Consider the following 13,334-nt stretch of genomic DNA (forward strand, 5'->3'; position numbering starts at 1 on the left):
GTTTTTAACAGGATATATCAAATATTAACAGATTACATGCTTGTGTTGAGCAACTGTTAACATGGGTTGAGTCCATGATTAAAACAGAAGGCAAAAATAAAGCAGTGTTTTGTCTGTTAATGCATATGGTTTCGTTGGTTTGTAAGGTTGAGTCGTCAATTATTGTAAAAGGGTCATGAATAAGTATATATAGTGTTGATGGATATGATATGTTAATAATGATATGTATCGATTACCAGCATTGTCTTCAAAGTTCTAAGTCACAACAATTATTAATGTTGAAGGGCGGAGAGCAGTCTTGGATCCAGTATAAGGTGAGATGCTTCTTTCTTGTTCTTACATTCATTACACGTTTCTTATCGAATTGTTGATAGCACTGATCATCATAATACAAATATAGTATCTTGCCTTTTTGTCCATGATTAGTATGATCGTGAAGTTTGTTCTTTTGCTTTGTTTTTCTTTTTGGCTTGGCTTTGTCGGTGGATGATTGTTTTTTAGCTTGTGTGGTCCTTCTTGTTTTGCGAGGTTTGTTCTTTGGCTTGTATTCCTTTTCTTGTTTTGATGGAGTTGGTTGATTCAATGTTGATAATGTATTCTCATCTTTCTCAACTGGTGGATCGTTAGTTTTCTCAACTGATGGATTTTCTCTAAAGGTGATTGCGTCACATAGATGATGTTGTAAAGATTGTAACAAGTGATGCGAATGATCTAATGGCTTCCGTGCCTTTTCTTCGCAATTTCTGTTCTCTTCATTTCGTATATATTCATTAAGTTTGGCGTTTAATTGTTTGAGGGTAGCTGAAATGTAATTCGCTTGTTGTTCAATTCTTTCCAAACGTCTTTCCAGGCTGTGGAGCATGCAAGAGTCAATTCTGATGTTCATCTTGCGGTATTTTTTAAGGGCTCGACTTTTTAACAAAAATATTTCCTATTCATGTCGGTCATCTATGCGAAACTATTAAAATCTACAAGTTTGCAATAGCTCCAAGGAAATGGGCTGTTGTAGTGTGGAATGTGAATCTACTGGTTTAGATTTTGTTTGAGTGTGTCAATGAAATCAACAGGTCATGCAGAGATGAAATTCAGAAATTGAAACGAACTGCAAGTCGTTTGGAGAGTCTCTTCAATGTCTTCGCAGGTCTTGCATCAGTGAACTGTCAATTTCCAAAATTATCAAATACATCCACAGAGAGTCTCGAGAGTAAAAATCACCCTTTTGACTCGCAACGAACATTCTTGTCTCTCATTTGTGTGACTCGATGCCAAACGTCAAACCTCAAAGTGCCATAAAAAAATCGAATCCGCTCTTTGTCGTGAGGGAAAAACTACTATCAAAAAAAACAACAAGCACCTCAACAACATGTTCTCATTGAAACGCTGCTTCAGCATCAACGTTTTGTTGATTGCTCTTTTCGCTGTGGTGTTTGCCCTTTCCCATCAAATGCCACTCGTCAAAGGTAAAGAAGTCCAAGTGAGACACACTCGAGACGCTATCCACATCACCATTAATGTTGGAGATAGCTCATCATCAGATGAGAAACAACAAGTTGATTCCACCACTCAATCCATTGTTTCAAAATTCAAACAAGTCATTGGAAAGGAAGAAGAAAAGCAATTGTCAGAAAAGTTCTTGCGTTTGGCAAGCAGAGTCAAAGCTGTAAGTTGAATTGAAGAGCAGTTAAAGATGATGATCATTATTGTGTGTGTGTTTGTGTTCATGTTTGTGAAAATTGTTATTGCTTGTTGTATGCTGCTGGAACGAACATGTGATTATGATGCACTAAATTACGGTCCTCGTTGATTATCTGACATTTGACGTATGACATCGCTCACGACCGGCTCAACTGCCAAACGCATCGGCGCATCACTCAACCAATCTCATACTTCTTTGCCTCAAATGATGATCATCATTGGTTTGTTGTGTGGACTTGTGTGCATGTGGTTTCTCTGTTTCACTGACAACAACCGCTGTCATCTGTTCTTCACACATCATCACGACCAACAAATTTTCATATTAGATTCACGATGCCATTCCAGAATCCAGTCAAGATGCCATCATCATGAAACAAGAATTATTAGCCATTGTGAAGGAATTCACAGTAAGAGCTGAACATCCAGGTGCTGATTTATTGAAGAGTACTTTGCAAGATATTTCCAAATATGGAGACAAGCAAAAACAAGCTGATGATAACTCTGGAACTCAAACATTGTGGATCGGAGCAGCTCTCAAGATTGCAAATGGAGTTATGAATTTTGCTGATGGAATTGGTACTTATTCTGATAAGGTAAGTCGTTGAATTTGTTTTGACACGTGTGGCATCTGACATGCATGATGTGAATTCACAATGATAGATTTCCAAAGTCTCCAAGTTCCTTAGCGGACCAGTTGCTGACAAGTTGGACAAGTGGGGACTCAAAGGAATGGGATCCTTCGCCAGAAACACTGGTAACACTGTCAATACATTTGCCACACAAAAGTTAAAGCCATTCGAAGATAAAGTTGCCAAGAAGATTGCTCCAATTGTCAAGTCCAAGGGCTTCCAAGCTGTCAAGAGAACTTTGAACGTTGTTACTGGTGCCATGAGTATTCACAACGGTTTGAAGAATTTGGGAATGCTCAGAAAGGTCAAGTTGCCAACTTCATTCAAGGCACTCAAGAGATCTTTGAAGAAGGCTACTTCTGCTCTCAAGAATAGAAAGGCCATTATGAATGTGATTAGAAAGAGTCCAGCTAAGGCTATCAAGAACTTTAAGAAGTTGAGTCTTTATCAAAAGTATAAGACTGTCAAGTCATTCAAGGGTGGATTTGGAAGTATCAAGAAGGGTCTTTTAGGAAATAAGCAAGCCAAGGGTAAATCTCAAAGATCCGCAAGAAGTGCAAGAAACACTGGTAGATCAAGTGGACGAACCACCTCTGGACGTAGATCATCCTCTTCTGGAAGATCCTCAGGTAGAAGCTCTGGTTCTAGATCATCAAGTGGTAGATCGACAAGATCCTCTGGCTCCAGATCATCAGGAAGATCTTCTGGTAGAAGTTCTGGCTCCAGATCATCAGGAAGATCCTCTGGTGGTCGAAGAAGATAAATGGTTGCAAATAAATAACAAATCTGTTTGACAACCAAAACTGGCCTCTTTCTCTCATTTCGTATCCAACAAAAAATTTTCACGAAATTTATTAAAAATTGATTAAGGACAACCTGAATGATCATAAATTTCAACGATGAAGAACCGTTGCATAGCATGATCTTAATGCACTGGTCGTGTAGCTCAACAACTGTTCCAAAATCAACCTCCATTCGCCACTCACTAATTGATTGCTAAATAAATTGGGCAAGATTGAAGACGAGTTGAAAGAGAATGAATCTGACCAACGATCAAACATCAAATGATATCCATACTTGCTATTATTCACGTCACAAATCATGCTTTCGAAAGAATACCAATCATGGAAGTATAACAAACACAACAGAGGCTGTCCCGCAAAGAGAGAAAGCCACATGGAAATATTTCCCAGTCGTTGAAGTAATTCTTTTCCTCTTCTTGATTTGAGTTTTTTGTGAAAGCTTTGTTTGATTTCTAATAATTTCTTTTCAATTTCTCTTAGTGATTTTCGAGGAGATGGATCAGCAATTTGTTGTTCTTTCTTGTTCTCATGTGAACATGTTGCAGAATTCATTGAATCTGAGTCACCTGTTGTTGTTGCCACAGAGGAAGCACTTGAGGTAGGAGAAGAAGTTCCACTCTCTTGTTCTGACTTTGCTTGTTTGATTTTTCTTTTATGATTGATGTATTGTCCAAGCAAAACGAAGGGAACCTATTAAGGTTGGATCATTTAATGGAATATGAGCAAGAAATGAAACTGAAATCATAAACATATTATAACCTACCTGTACAAGCATGGCGGCAAAGAAATAAAGTTTGACACTTCTAAAAATTAAAGCCATACACAATTCATGCAAAATGGCAGAAGTGAGGAATGTGAAGAACACTGAAATAGTTTTAGATCCACCACTTCCGAGTGACTTGAAGTAAATGTGACGAAGCAGCCATTGATGTACTGGTAGATTCCAATTCTTCCAGCTATTTGTTTTGAATCATGAGACCATTCCAAAATTGAATTTGTTAATAATTTCAATGTTGAGCTCTTAAAATACTTACAAGGCTTGAAAATCTTGACAATTCCACCAATCCAAGAAAAATCTTCGATCGCCAAATCTTGTGATCTCTGCAAGTATGTTCAAATAACAATGGAAGAAAGCAAAGCTGATAATAAGCCATGTCAAAAACCAAGGGAAGCTAACTTTAAGCATCAGATAACAAAATTTGCCTAAATTTGAAAAGTAATTGGATTGTGCTACTGTTGATTGTTGCTTGAAAATATTGAACACTTGTTGTGAGGGGCTTGTAGCATTCTTCTCGAAGAGTTTGGATATATACTCGATACTTGGAGGTTGAATGTTAAGTGTGGCGCTAGCTCTAAAAATTGGTTCCAAATATTGAATAAATATGATCCATGCAACTGCTCCACAAAGTACTAAATACACACATTGTTTCACAATGAAGGAAATGCGCACAGTCTTGGACATTGGATAGTTTCTGAAAAAACAAAGAGTAGGTACAAATAAGAAATAGCAATATTCCTTCCAAAAACTGATTGGAGTTGTTGGAAGATGAATATTTCTTTCGTCATCGCTATCAGGATTCACTTTGAGTGGAGCAGTTGTGAAGAATCTTCTCTTTGTATATTGATAATAACTGAAACCCTTCATCACGTAAATCATCATTGTGAACACCATCACCAAATTCACCATTAATGAGAGTCGTTTCAAGAAAATGGTCATTACAAAGAGTCCAATATATGCAAATGTTAATAAATAGTAAATGATCTGTTCGACAAGCTTTAGAAAAGTTGCCAAAACGTTGGTATTGTCCATGTTTTTTCCTCCCACTCTCTCAACTATATACATTCCAATACAACTATTCAAATACAATGCACAATTATACGACACGGTAAACACTAACACATCTACAAATGATCGCTTAATCAACTCGTCAGATATACAAAACAATAAAGCGAAATTCGGGATCAATAAACCTCTCTCTGTGAGATTATCAATCATCACTCTTAAAGTCATTGCAGTAAGAAATATTAATCCTAAATTTAGGAAGCCATCAAACGAAACCTTCTTTTTGGATTCCGTCTTTTTCTGAATATTTACAATATCTTGTTCGGAATCCGAGGTTTCTTCTTCATCGTCTTGATCATCCTCAATAGTGAGTAATGAAGGCCTCTCCTTGAAAAAGTCTTCCACGCTCACGATCACTGGTGTTGCCCTTCTTTTTTGATCCGATAATGATCCTTGTATTACATTCTTATTTACAAATGATGTTGTTGTCGAGGAGCCTTCGGAGGTGTTTGTTTGGCCTTGTTTGATTTCAATCGGAGAAATCTCAATGTTCTTCTTCTTGTCTTGTCTTGGATGATCCATATTGTGGTGGTTTGGGTGGTGATTTCTTGAAGGATTCATTTCTCTTTGATCTCCACTTTGATCTCCACTGTTGCTTGCTGTGGTGGGAGTTGTTGTTGATGATGACAAGGGCGAAGAAGGAGAACTTCCTTTCTTTCTCGCCATTTTTTGTGCTTCTTTCGTTGATGAATTTGACCCAAATTGGAAATGGCCACATGAAAAACCTTAATGAATGGTGCTTTATAGGGACGGATCAGTAAGAAATTCAAATGTTTAATTTCATATTGTCCTTTTATTGATATTTGAAATTCATGGCCTGTGATGACATTGATGTATGCAGCATGTCAAAATTTTGACAAGGTCATGTCACATTTTAACATTTTAAAATTTCATGCTTTCACTGCAAGCCCAAATCATATTTAATAGCCTCAAAGAAAACCTTCCCAAATCTTCCTTGAAGTGTTTGTTCCGAATTGTCGAAAGCAAGCTTTTTGTAATAGATAGACTTGTTTGAACAAGGTCCATACGAATGACAATATTGATACAAGAGATGATCAGACTTCAAGCTCTCGATACTCTCTTCTTGATTGGTCGAAGAATAGACATTGGCACTGGCAGTTACATACATGCCTTTCGTAGCGAGTGAACGAATAGAATCTTGGTCACTGATGGAGAAAATTTCAATTTTTAGATATTGCGTTGGAGTGGAAGGATCCGAGAAAAGATGAACCTCTCGATTGGCTCCAAGTGAATAGGGTGTAGGAAGAGATTGGGCAATGTAAATTCCTTCTGGTTGTTTGACTTGGGTTGTTTTGAATGGCCACATTTTTTTGTCTCATCTTGTTCTTCCAAGTTCATGACAAGATGGAGCTCCGTAGAAATATTTCAAGTTCAATTTATTACATAGTATAGGAAAATGATCGATATAGTTGTGTGTGACAATTATTCTGCAAAATCACAAACAAAATGGTGATATTGTTTGGTAACTCAAAGAGCAAGCACAAACATAAATTCCGAAACGATTGCATAGTCGATTGTGATTCCATTCATGATGAAAATGCAACTCTAACTGATTATACACTTGGGAATTTAGCAATAGCATCCATCATCAGCATCATTGATATGCCACCTTACAACATCTAAATATGATAATCTTAAATGCAAGATTAATCCTTCATTTGTGACCACATGTCGCAGTACATACACAAGTCCACATCCACCTCCGCAAGTATGTTGTGGTCTCCGCAATTTAATAATAAATACATAAATCATCAACTTTACTATTGATCCACAATATTAGTATCTTCATTGATGTTCTAATCGTTCATATCATGTGTTTTCTCATAATTACAGTTTGTACAATATTTAAATTCCAAATCATCGTATTACCAATTATTTGGAGGTGGGTGTTGTTGACCCACATCAGGTCTCCTTCTTGGTTCCATATTTCCTCCGTCTCCTCCTCTATCACCTCCAGAATAATTAATTGGAGGACTTGATGAATGATCCAATCTATTTTCTTGTTGATGTGGTGGACTAAAATTTCTTCCTCCTCTATATCCTCCTCTGTAATGATGTGGTGGAGGTCCTCTTCCATATGGTTCGTATCGATGTGACACGCCACTTCCATAGTATGGTCTTTCTCTTCCATTATAAGGATAATGATGTGAAGGAGGAGGATAATGATGTGGTGGCTCATGATGTGGAGGATGATAATTTGCTGGAGGTGGGCCATTATCTAATGGAGGCACCATTCCATATGGTAGAGGATTGTATGGAGGTGATCTTCGTTCATATCCTCCATGAGGTGGTCCACCATGATACACTCCTCCGCCACGATATCCTCCTCTCCTCATTGGTGGTGGACCATCAAATCTTCTTCCAACAACATTATTATGAAATCCACGTCCTCTATATCTTCCTTTCATTCCTCCTTTACTTGGTGGTATTCCTAACTCCTTCTTTTTTTCCTTTCCAATGTCATAATCCACTCTCCACGATAAACCCTCTTGTGGGGGTTGATCTCCAATAAATCCTGCTTTAACGGCTTCAAAGGCCTTCTCCGTACTTTCTCTTGTTTGAAAAGTAATAAAACAATAACCTAATGGTTGTCCTCCAGAATATCCAACCTTTACATCCGCAACTTCTCCAAAACGATCAAATACTCTCTTCAAGTCAGCATCATTGTAGTGAAAGGGAATTCCTCCAAGCCATAGTGTTTTAGTTTCCTTTCTAGCTTGTTCCAATGCTTCCGCACTATTAAAGTTTCATTGTTGTTGAGTAAACATCCATAAACGAAACCGCCATCATCATTTAATGACAATAATTCAATGTTGCAAACATCCAATCGTTATCAAATAATCAAAAAACACAATTTCAAAATAATTGTATTAAACCATCAACTTTATACGTGATGACTTACCTTGGCGGAGGTCTATTTTGAAACTCTGAATTTCCTTCCATTGGTGGTTCCCTTTGATGATATGGTGGTGATTGTTCTCCTCCATATCCTCTTGGTGAAAGAGGCCGAGTGTTTTGCTCCATGTCCAATCTTGCATCTTGGGGATGATGGTATTGGCTTGGAGATGTTGGATGACCGTCTGAGGGCTTTTCAAGAGTTACCGAACAAGACGCGATCCGACGAAGGAAATTCAAATGATAGATACCAACGTGATTAACGACTTCCAAGGCGAAACGAAAGACTCTACGTACCATTATTTTTTTTGTAATGTTTTTGATTTTTTAGTTTTCTTGTTGAACTTTTTATTGTGATCCATTCTTGACAAAACAAGAAACACAAGTGTCCAGTAAAGCAAAATACCATGGAATAACAATATTAAAATGGGGAATAACCTTGGAACTACTCTCAAAATATGGGAGGAATCGTTTAGTAAAAAAAGGGAGCGATTTTAGGGATAATTTTCTTGGTAAGTCGCTCTTTGTTCCCACAATAATAATTTCACATTGTGGAGATACTCTTTTAACATCTCTGATCCATGATGGTAAGTTCTTATAGGAGCATCGACTGGTCAGTTCAAATGCAATAATTGCATATTTTGCATTCACATAATAGCCGTCTCTAAGCGAACCAAATTTTTCAGGACCAGCTAAAGTTATCATGTCAATGAGAAATATTTCAAACATTAGTTTTGGACTAATTCGTGAAGAAGAACTTACCCGTGTCCCATAGAGTCATTTTGATACTACGACGAGTATTAGAGTCTTCACTTATGGGAGCAATGGTGAACGTAAAGTTATATGTTTCTGCTCCAATGGTAGGGATATATTTTTGGGATAGGTCAAAATTTGTGTCACTTAATGATTTACAAAATGTTGTCTTTCCAATACCCCCATCGCCAATGATTAATGTTTTGATATTGTCAATATGAGTTGAAAGATCGATGAGTTGGTTTTTGTGAGAGAATATTTGACTGACCAATGATATCATTTGGGAGTTTTCAGTGTCTGTCTTTTGGGGAACACACTGTGTAAAGTGTGAGAAATAGAATTTAAGGCATTCCATTTCGTGTGTAAAAATCTTTGTGTACATGTTGGAACTATCAATGACGTTCATTGTAGAAAGATTATTTGCTGTGTTGCATTTAGCCATTTCAATAATTCCAACTTGGGCCCACTGAGCATTAAATTTCATAACTAAATCCAATATATAAATTTTCAAACAGTACTTCAAAACGTTAGGTGAAATTAGATCAATCAACAACCTATGATTTTCTTTCAATTCTTCCTCTTCTGAATCATTCATCTTGAATTGAGATTGACATGCTTTTAGCATTCCATAAGTAAATTGATCATAATTAAACCATGAGCTAGCCGAGGTAGTTGAGGATGAAAAAGATGAGGAACTCTCTGAACTCATTTTCTCCCACTGTTTCATCTTTCTCATGATCCACTCATTAGCAATATCACATCTCCAAAATTTACATGTTCTTCCGATTCCAAACACAACATCCACAAGTGAAAGATATTCCAACACTCCAAACATCCACACCTCTTTGGGCAATTTCAAACAAGTGATACTCTCATCGTTCGATATGATCATTCTCTCGCAGGATCCTTCCGAATCAATTGCAATCAAAGTGTGTTGTTGCTGAAATTTTTTTGAGAGAATCTTGTCTTGTCGCTTTTTGCATTTTTTATGAAAATTTTTGAATTCCTTTTGATGGAATTTGAAAGGATTCAAAGCTTGAGAGTTTAAATCAATTGATTGTGCGTGGAGAGACTGTTCTCGCCTCTCAAAACAGTTTTTTAAAGATGAGAAGATGGATATGTAGACTCTCATTCAAATGATAATCAAAAGCTTTCTTTTCATGATAAGATTACTTGTAGTTCTTTTGGTCAACGACACTGATTGTATATTGGTTGAAGATGAAAGGTTTTGATTCGACATGATGTGCATGACTTTTCATGATGGAATTATCAACTGGCAATGAAACCTCAATTTTGAATTAATGAGGGTAAAATTACCCTCATCTCTTTGATTTTCCTTTTAAAGAAAATTACAAGTCTCGACAGCTCATGATTGCAGCTTCCAATCAGAGATATTTCACATTCTTTTGTTACAAAGATTACAAGTAAATTAGTTTCAATTCACGCACAAAAGGGCAATCTCTCGCAGATCTTCAAAGATAGCGAAAAAGGACAAACCCACATGGTAACGAAGAACAAAATTAGAGATAGAAATGAACCTATTGAGACACCTTTTACCATGTTGTCTACTGTAATGAGTCAAGAGATCCATCAACGACCATTTTGAGTGTTTTTACACACAAGTAGATGCAAATTCTCTTTCCATCACTCAAAAAACAAACTCTCAAGAGCATCTTCTCTGTTGTGCGGCCACCCATTCTGGCAATTTCAAAGGCCTTTATAACATACCACATTACTTATTCCAAAAACATCACGACAAATGGTCAAAGTTCAACCTGTACAGTCTGCAAGTCAATCTGAAAAGCCGGCCACATTCGAATCCAACAAACAATCGAGTGAGTTCTTTTCAGATGGAGTTTCCAACTCCTCCTCGGAGGATGAGAGTCTTCTTCTCGAAGGAAACAAAAAGAGTCGTCCCTTCTTGCTGAGAATGCTTCTTAGTGTCCGTCTCTTCCTCATTGTGGTCATTACCATGGTGGTCGTGTTGACAGCTCTCTCCATTTGGGTGTCAGCCTTCACCGTGAATGAACAAACAGCATTGGAACAAGTCAATGTCATCATTTCGAATATGAATGAAAAGATTTCTGGTTTTCTTCAAAGTCAATTGTTACCAGCCAAACAAGTGGCACAACTCATCGCTGATGATTATCATAACTTTAAGATTGATCATGATCCTTCCATTCGAAATTATTTGTTTTCAAAGGTCAAGTTGTTTGGTGTCACGAATACCAATCTATGCTTTGGAGATGGATCCAACAACCAAATGTTTGCCTACAGTGTCAATGTTGATAATTCACTCGTTTGGGGTGTCAAACTTCAACAAAGTACTCGTTTCATAATTTCGAAAGCAAACAATGAAACTGGTGAAGTGTATTACGATCAAGTCTTGACTAATATTTCTTATGTGATCAGTAATACGGACTATTATAAGGAATCGATTCGTATCACTCAAGAGTATCCAACTGGTGCTTTTGGAGCTCCATACAAAGTTCTTGGAGGACCTCAATCCACTTTTTTTTCAGTTCCAGTGTTCAATCGAACAGATTTGTTGAATGGAATCAAAAATCGAGTGGGTTTTGCCAAGATTAACATTTCTCTTGCAACAATTGCTCAATTTTTGAAGAATATCAAAGTCTTAACACGAGGTTATGTCATTATTTCCGAATTTGGAAATAACTTTGTCATTGGAAGCAACTTGGCCATTGATGGCATTGATGCCACTCGTGTGAAAGCCACCGACATTACCACTCGTAATGCCGGCTCTATCATGAACAAGCTGTTACAACAAATTGGTGACTCTTTGGATCCATTCATTCTCAAAATGGAAAGTAATGGAACCAATTATTTAGTCTCATCCACACCTTTCGTTTACACCAATTTGAAATGGCGAATGACTCTAGTTTTTGAAGAGAATGAAATCAAGAAGGGAATTATCACGAGTAGTTACGTCATTCTTGGAGTAACTTTGGGAGTGACTGCATTGGGAATCTTGATTAGTGTTGCGATTGGTTGGATAGTGACGAATCCGTTCATGAACCTACAGGAAGACTTTAAAAAGATTGAAATGCTTGATTTGGCGAATATCAAAGAAAGAAGTGCGTTCTTTAGTGAAGAGAAGAGTATCTATTCAAGCTTGACGGAGACTGTCAAATGGTTGAGTGAATTTAGGGCCTTTTTGCCAGACTCTGTGTTGAATCAACTCGAGAATACCAAAGTACAGAAAGAAATGCGACCAGAAACGAGCAAGAAAGAAGATGTCAAAAGTCAACAACAGACTTCTCAAGGCACCTCCTTTCGAAGTAAGGAAAGTTCGAACCAGGGAATAGACCACTCCAACAGTGGAATGGGATCCCAACACCAAACGTCTTCACACATGAAAACAGATTCCAAATCATTATTCAAGATTGGACTTTCATCGAAGGATTTAGTCACTCTTGTTCACATTTCAATTCCAAATTTATTAGAAAAGAACTATCCATTCGATGCCTTGAACTCGATTACTTCCAAATGTTTAACCTCTGTTTCGACTATTTGTAAAACATGTCGTGCAGATGTACAAATTAAGAGTTATGACGAATTTGTGGTAATATTTAATGATAAGTCACCCTGTCTGACAGCACTTGACACTTGTTTGAAATTGAAAGTGGCATTGGAATCGTTGAATAATTATCTCACTAAAGAAGGATTGAATCCATTACAAGTGTGTATGGGAGTTTCAAGTGGAGAGTGTCTGATCGGTAATATTGGTAACAAGCAGGTAAGTGGTGACATTTTTTACCTTTTTCTGAATTTCATTCATTCCACATGAAAAACTAATACATACTACATATCAATCGTACTAGATGAGATATTTTGCTCAGATTGGTGAAATTGTCAATACTGCGAAAAACTTGAGTGTCTTGGCCAATTTTGTAAATCTTCAAATCTTACTCGACGCAAGAACCTATCAACTCACCAAGAATTCTTTTGTGTTTCGACCCGTGGAACGTATCATGAATTCATCCAAGAAATGTATCGACACGGTTTATCAACTCATTCAGAAAAACCATGTGGCAGACGATGAATGGATGTATGAACTTGAAACCAAGCAACATTATGCTAAATTTGAACAATTTTCCACTCATTTCTGTAAATTATTTGATGACTCTCCACTAGATAAAGAGGAAGCCAATGAGGTGAAAAATTTCATTTCCAATTTGTGTGAAAAGTCTCCTGAAGATTTGGTCTTGCAAAGAATGAGCAAATTGATTGAAAAAAACTCAACCAACAATGGTCCATTGAATCAATTGTCAAGTTATTATACAAATATTTCAACGAATGTGACAAGTTATGTCCAGGGAGAAGTGGTACCTCTTGATGATTGATTTTACAAAACGCGAAAAATTGTTTGTGGAACTTGAGAATATTCTTGCTTTTGCTAACATTAACAGTTTGAGAAGTGTGTTGTAGTCGTATCAAGGTTCAATGCGAGTGCATCTTGAATGTAGTTTCTTGCATGACAGATGTCAAACTCTAAAGATCAAGGTTCGACAAAAAGGGTTCTAAATCGATCTTTGAATACCCAAACTCTAAATCTGAATAATATCGAATGAATGATTATTTTAGATTTATCTCACCTTTATTTACACTCACCACTTTGAACAAAGCGCTGACCTCAAAAGCTTTTGAGGTGTGAAAGCGATCTGTCACGTGTAT

At 37.0% G+C, this 13,334-nt stretch overlaps 7 protein-coding genes across 7 annotated transcripts; 2 read left to right on the plus strand and 5 right to left on the minus strand.

Annotated features, from left to right (window-relative positions):
- Window positions 1–247: 247 nt before the first annotated feature.
- Window positions 248–886, minus strand: FDP41_010093 (uncharacterized protein; the record flags this gene model as incomplete). The annotated part of the gene is made up of 1 exon (XM_044700354.1): window positions 248–886. One exon carries the CDS (start codon window positions 884–886, stop codon window positions 248–250), a length of 639 nt encoding a protein of 212 aa, XP_044556586.1.
- A 558-nt stretch (window positions 887–1,444) lies between these two features.
- Window positions 1,445–3,087, plus strand: FDP41_010094 (uncharacterized protein; the record flags this gene model as incomplete). Its single annotated transcript, XM_044700355.1, has 3 exons — window positions 1,445–1,660; window positions 2,022–2,288; window positions 2,356–3,087. The coding sequence occupies 3 exons, from the start codon at window positions 1,445–1,447 to the stop codon at window positions 3,085–3,087; spliced, it is 1,215 nt and encodes a 404-aa protein (XP_044556587.1).
- A 130-nt stretch (window positions 3,088–3,217) lies between these two features.
- On the minus strand, window positions 3,218–5,636 carry FDP41_010095 (uncharacterized protein; the record flags this gene model as incomplete). Its single annotated transcript, XM_044700356.1, has 3 exons — window positions 3,218–3,817; window positions 3,891–4,083; window positions 4,162–5,636. 3 exons carry the CDS (start codon window positions 5,634–5,636, stop codon window positions 3,218–3,220), a joined length of 2,268 nt encoding a protein of 755 aa, XP_044556588.1.
- Window positions 5,637–5,868: 232 nt separating this feature from the next.
- On the minus strand, window positions 5,869–6,297 carry FDP41_010096 (uncharacterized protein; the record flags this gene model as incomplete). Its single annotated transcript, XM_044700357.1, has 1 exon — window positions 5,869–6,297. One exon carries the CDS (start codon window positions 6,295–6,297, stop codon window positions 5,869–5,871), a length of 429 nt encoding a protein of 142 aa, XP_044556589.1.
- A 559-nt stretch (window positions 6,298–6,856) lies between these two features.
- Window positions 6,857–8,186, minus strand: FDP41_010097 (uncharacterized protein; the record flags this gene model as incomplete). The annotated part of the gene is made up of 3 exons (XM_044700358.1): window positions 6,857–7,727; window positions 7,894–8,078; window positions 8,184–8,186. The coding sequence occupies 3 exons, from the start codon at window positions 8,184–8,186 to the stop codon at window positions 6,857–6,859; spliced, it is 1,059 nt and encodes a 352-aa protein (XP_044556590.1).
- Window positions 8,187–8,234: 48 nt separating this feature from the next.
- FDP41_010098 (uncharacterized protein) lies at window positions 8,235–9,531 on the minus strand (the record flags this gene model as incomplete). Its single annotated transcript, XM_044700359.1, has 2 exons — window positions 8,235–8,578; window positions 8,649–9,531. The coding sequence occupies 2 exons, from the start codon at window positions 9,529–9,531 to the stop codon at window positions 8,235–8,237; spliced, it is 1,227 nt and encodes a 408-aa protein (XP_044556591.1).
- An 867-nt stretch (window positions 9,532–10,398) lies between these two features.
- On the plus strand, window positions 10,399–13,003 carry FDP41_010099 (uncharacterized protein; the record flags this gene model as incomplete). The annotated part of the gene is made up of 2 exons (XM_044700360.1): window positions 10,399–12,396; window positions 12,482–13,003. The coding sequence occupies 2 exons, from the start codon at window positions 10,399–10,401 to the stop codon at window positions 13,001–13,003; spliced, it is 2,520 nt and encodes an 839-aa protein (XP_044556592.1).
- Between the last annotated feature and the right edge of the window lie 331 nt (window positions 13,004–13,334).

This window comes from Naegleria fowleri (genome assembly GCF_008403515.1).
Source record: "Naegleria fowleri strain ATCC 30894 chromosome Unknown tig74, whole genome shotgun sequence".
NCBI lineage: Eukaryota > Heterolobosea > Eutetramitea > Acrasida > Naegleriidae > Naegleria > Naegleria fowleri.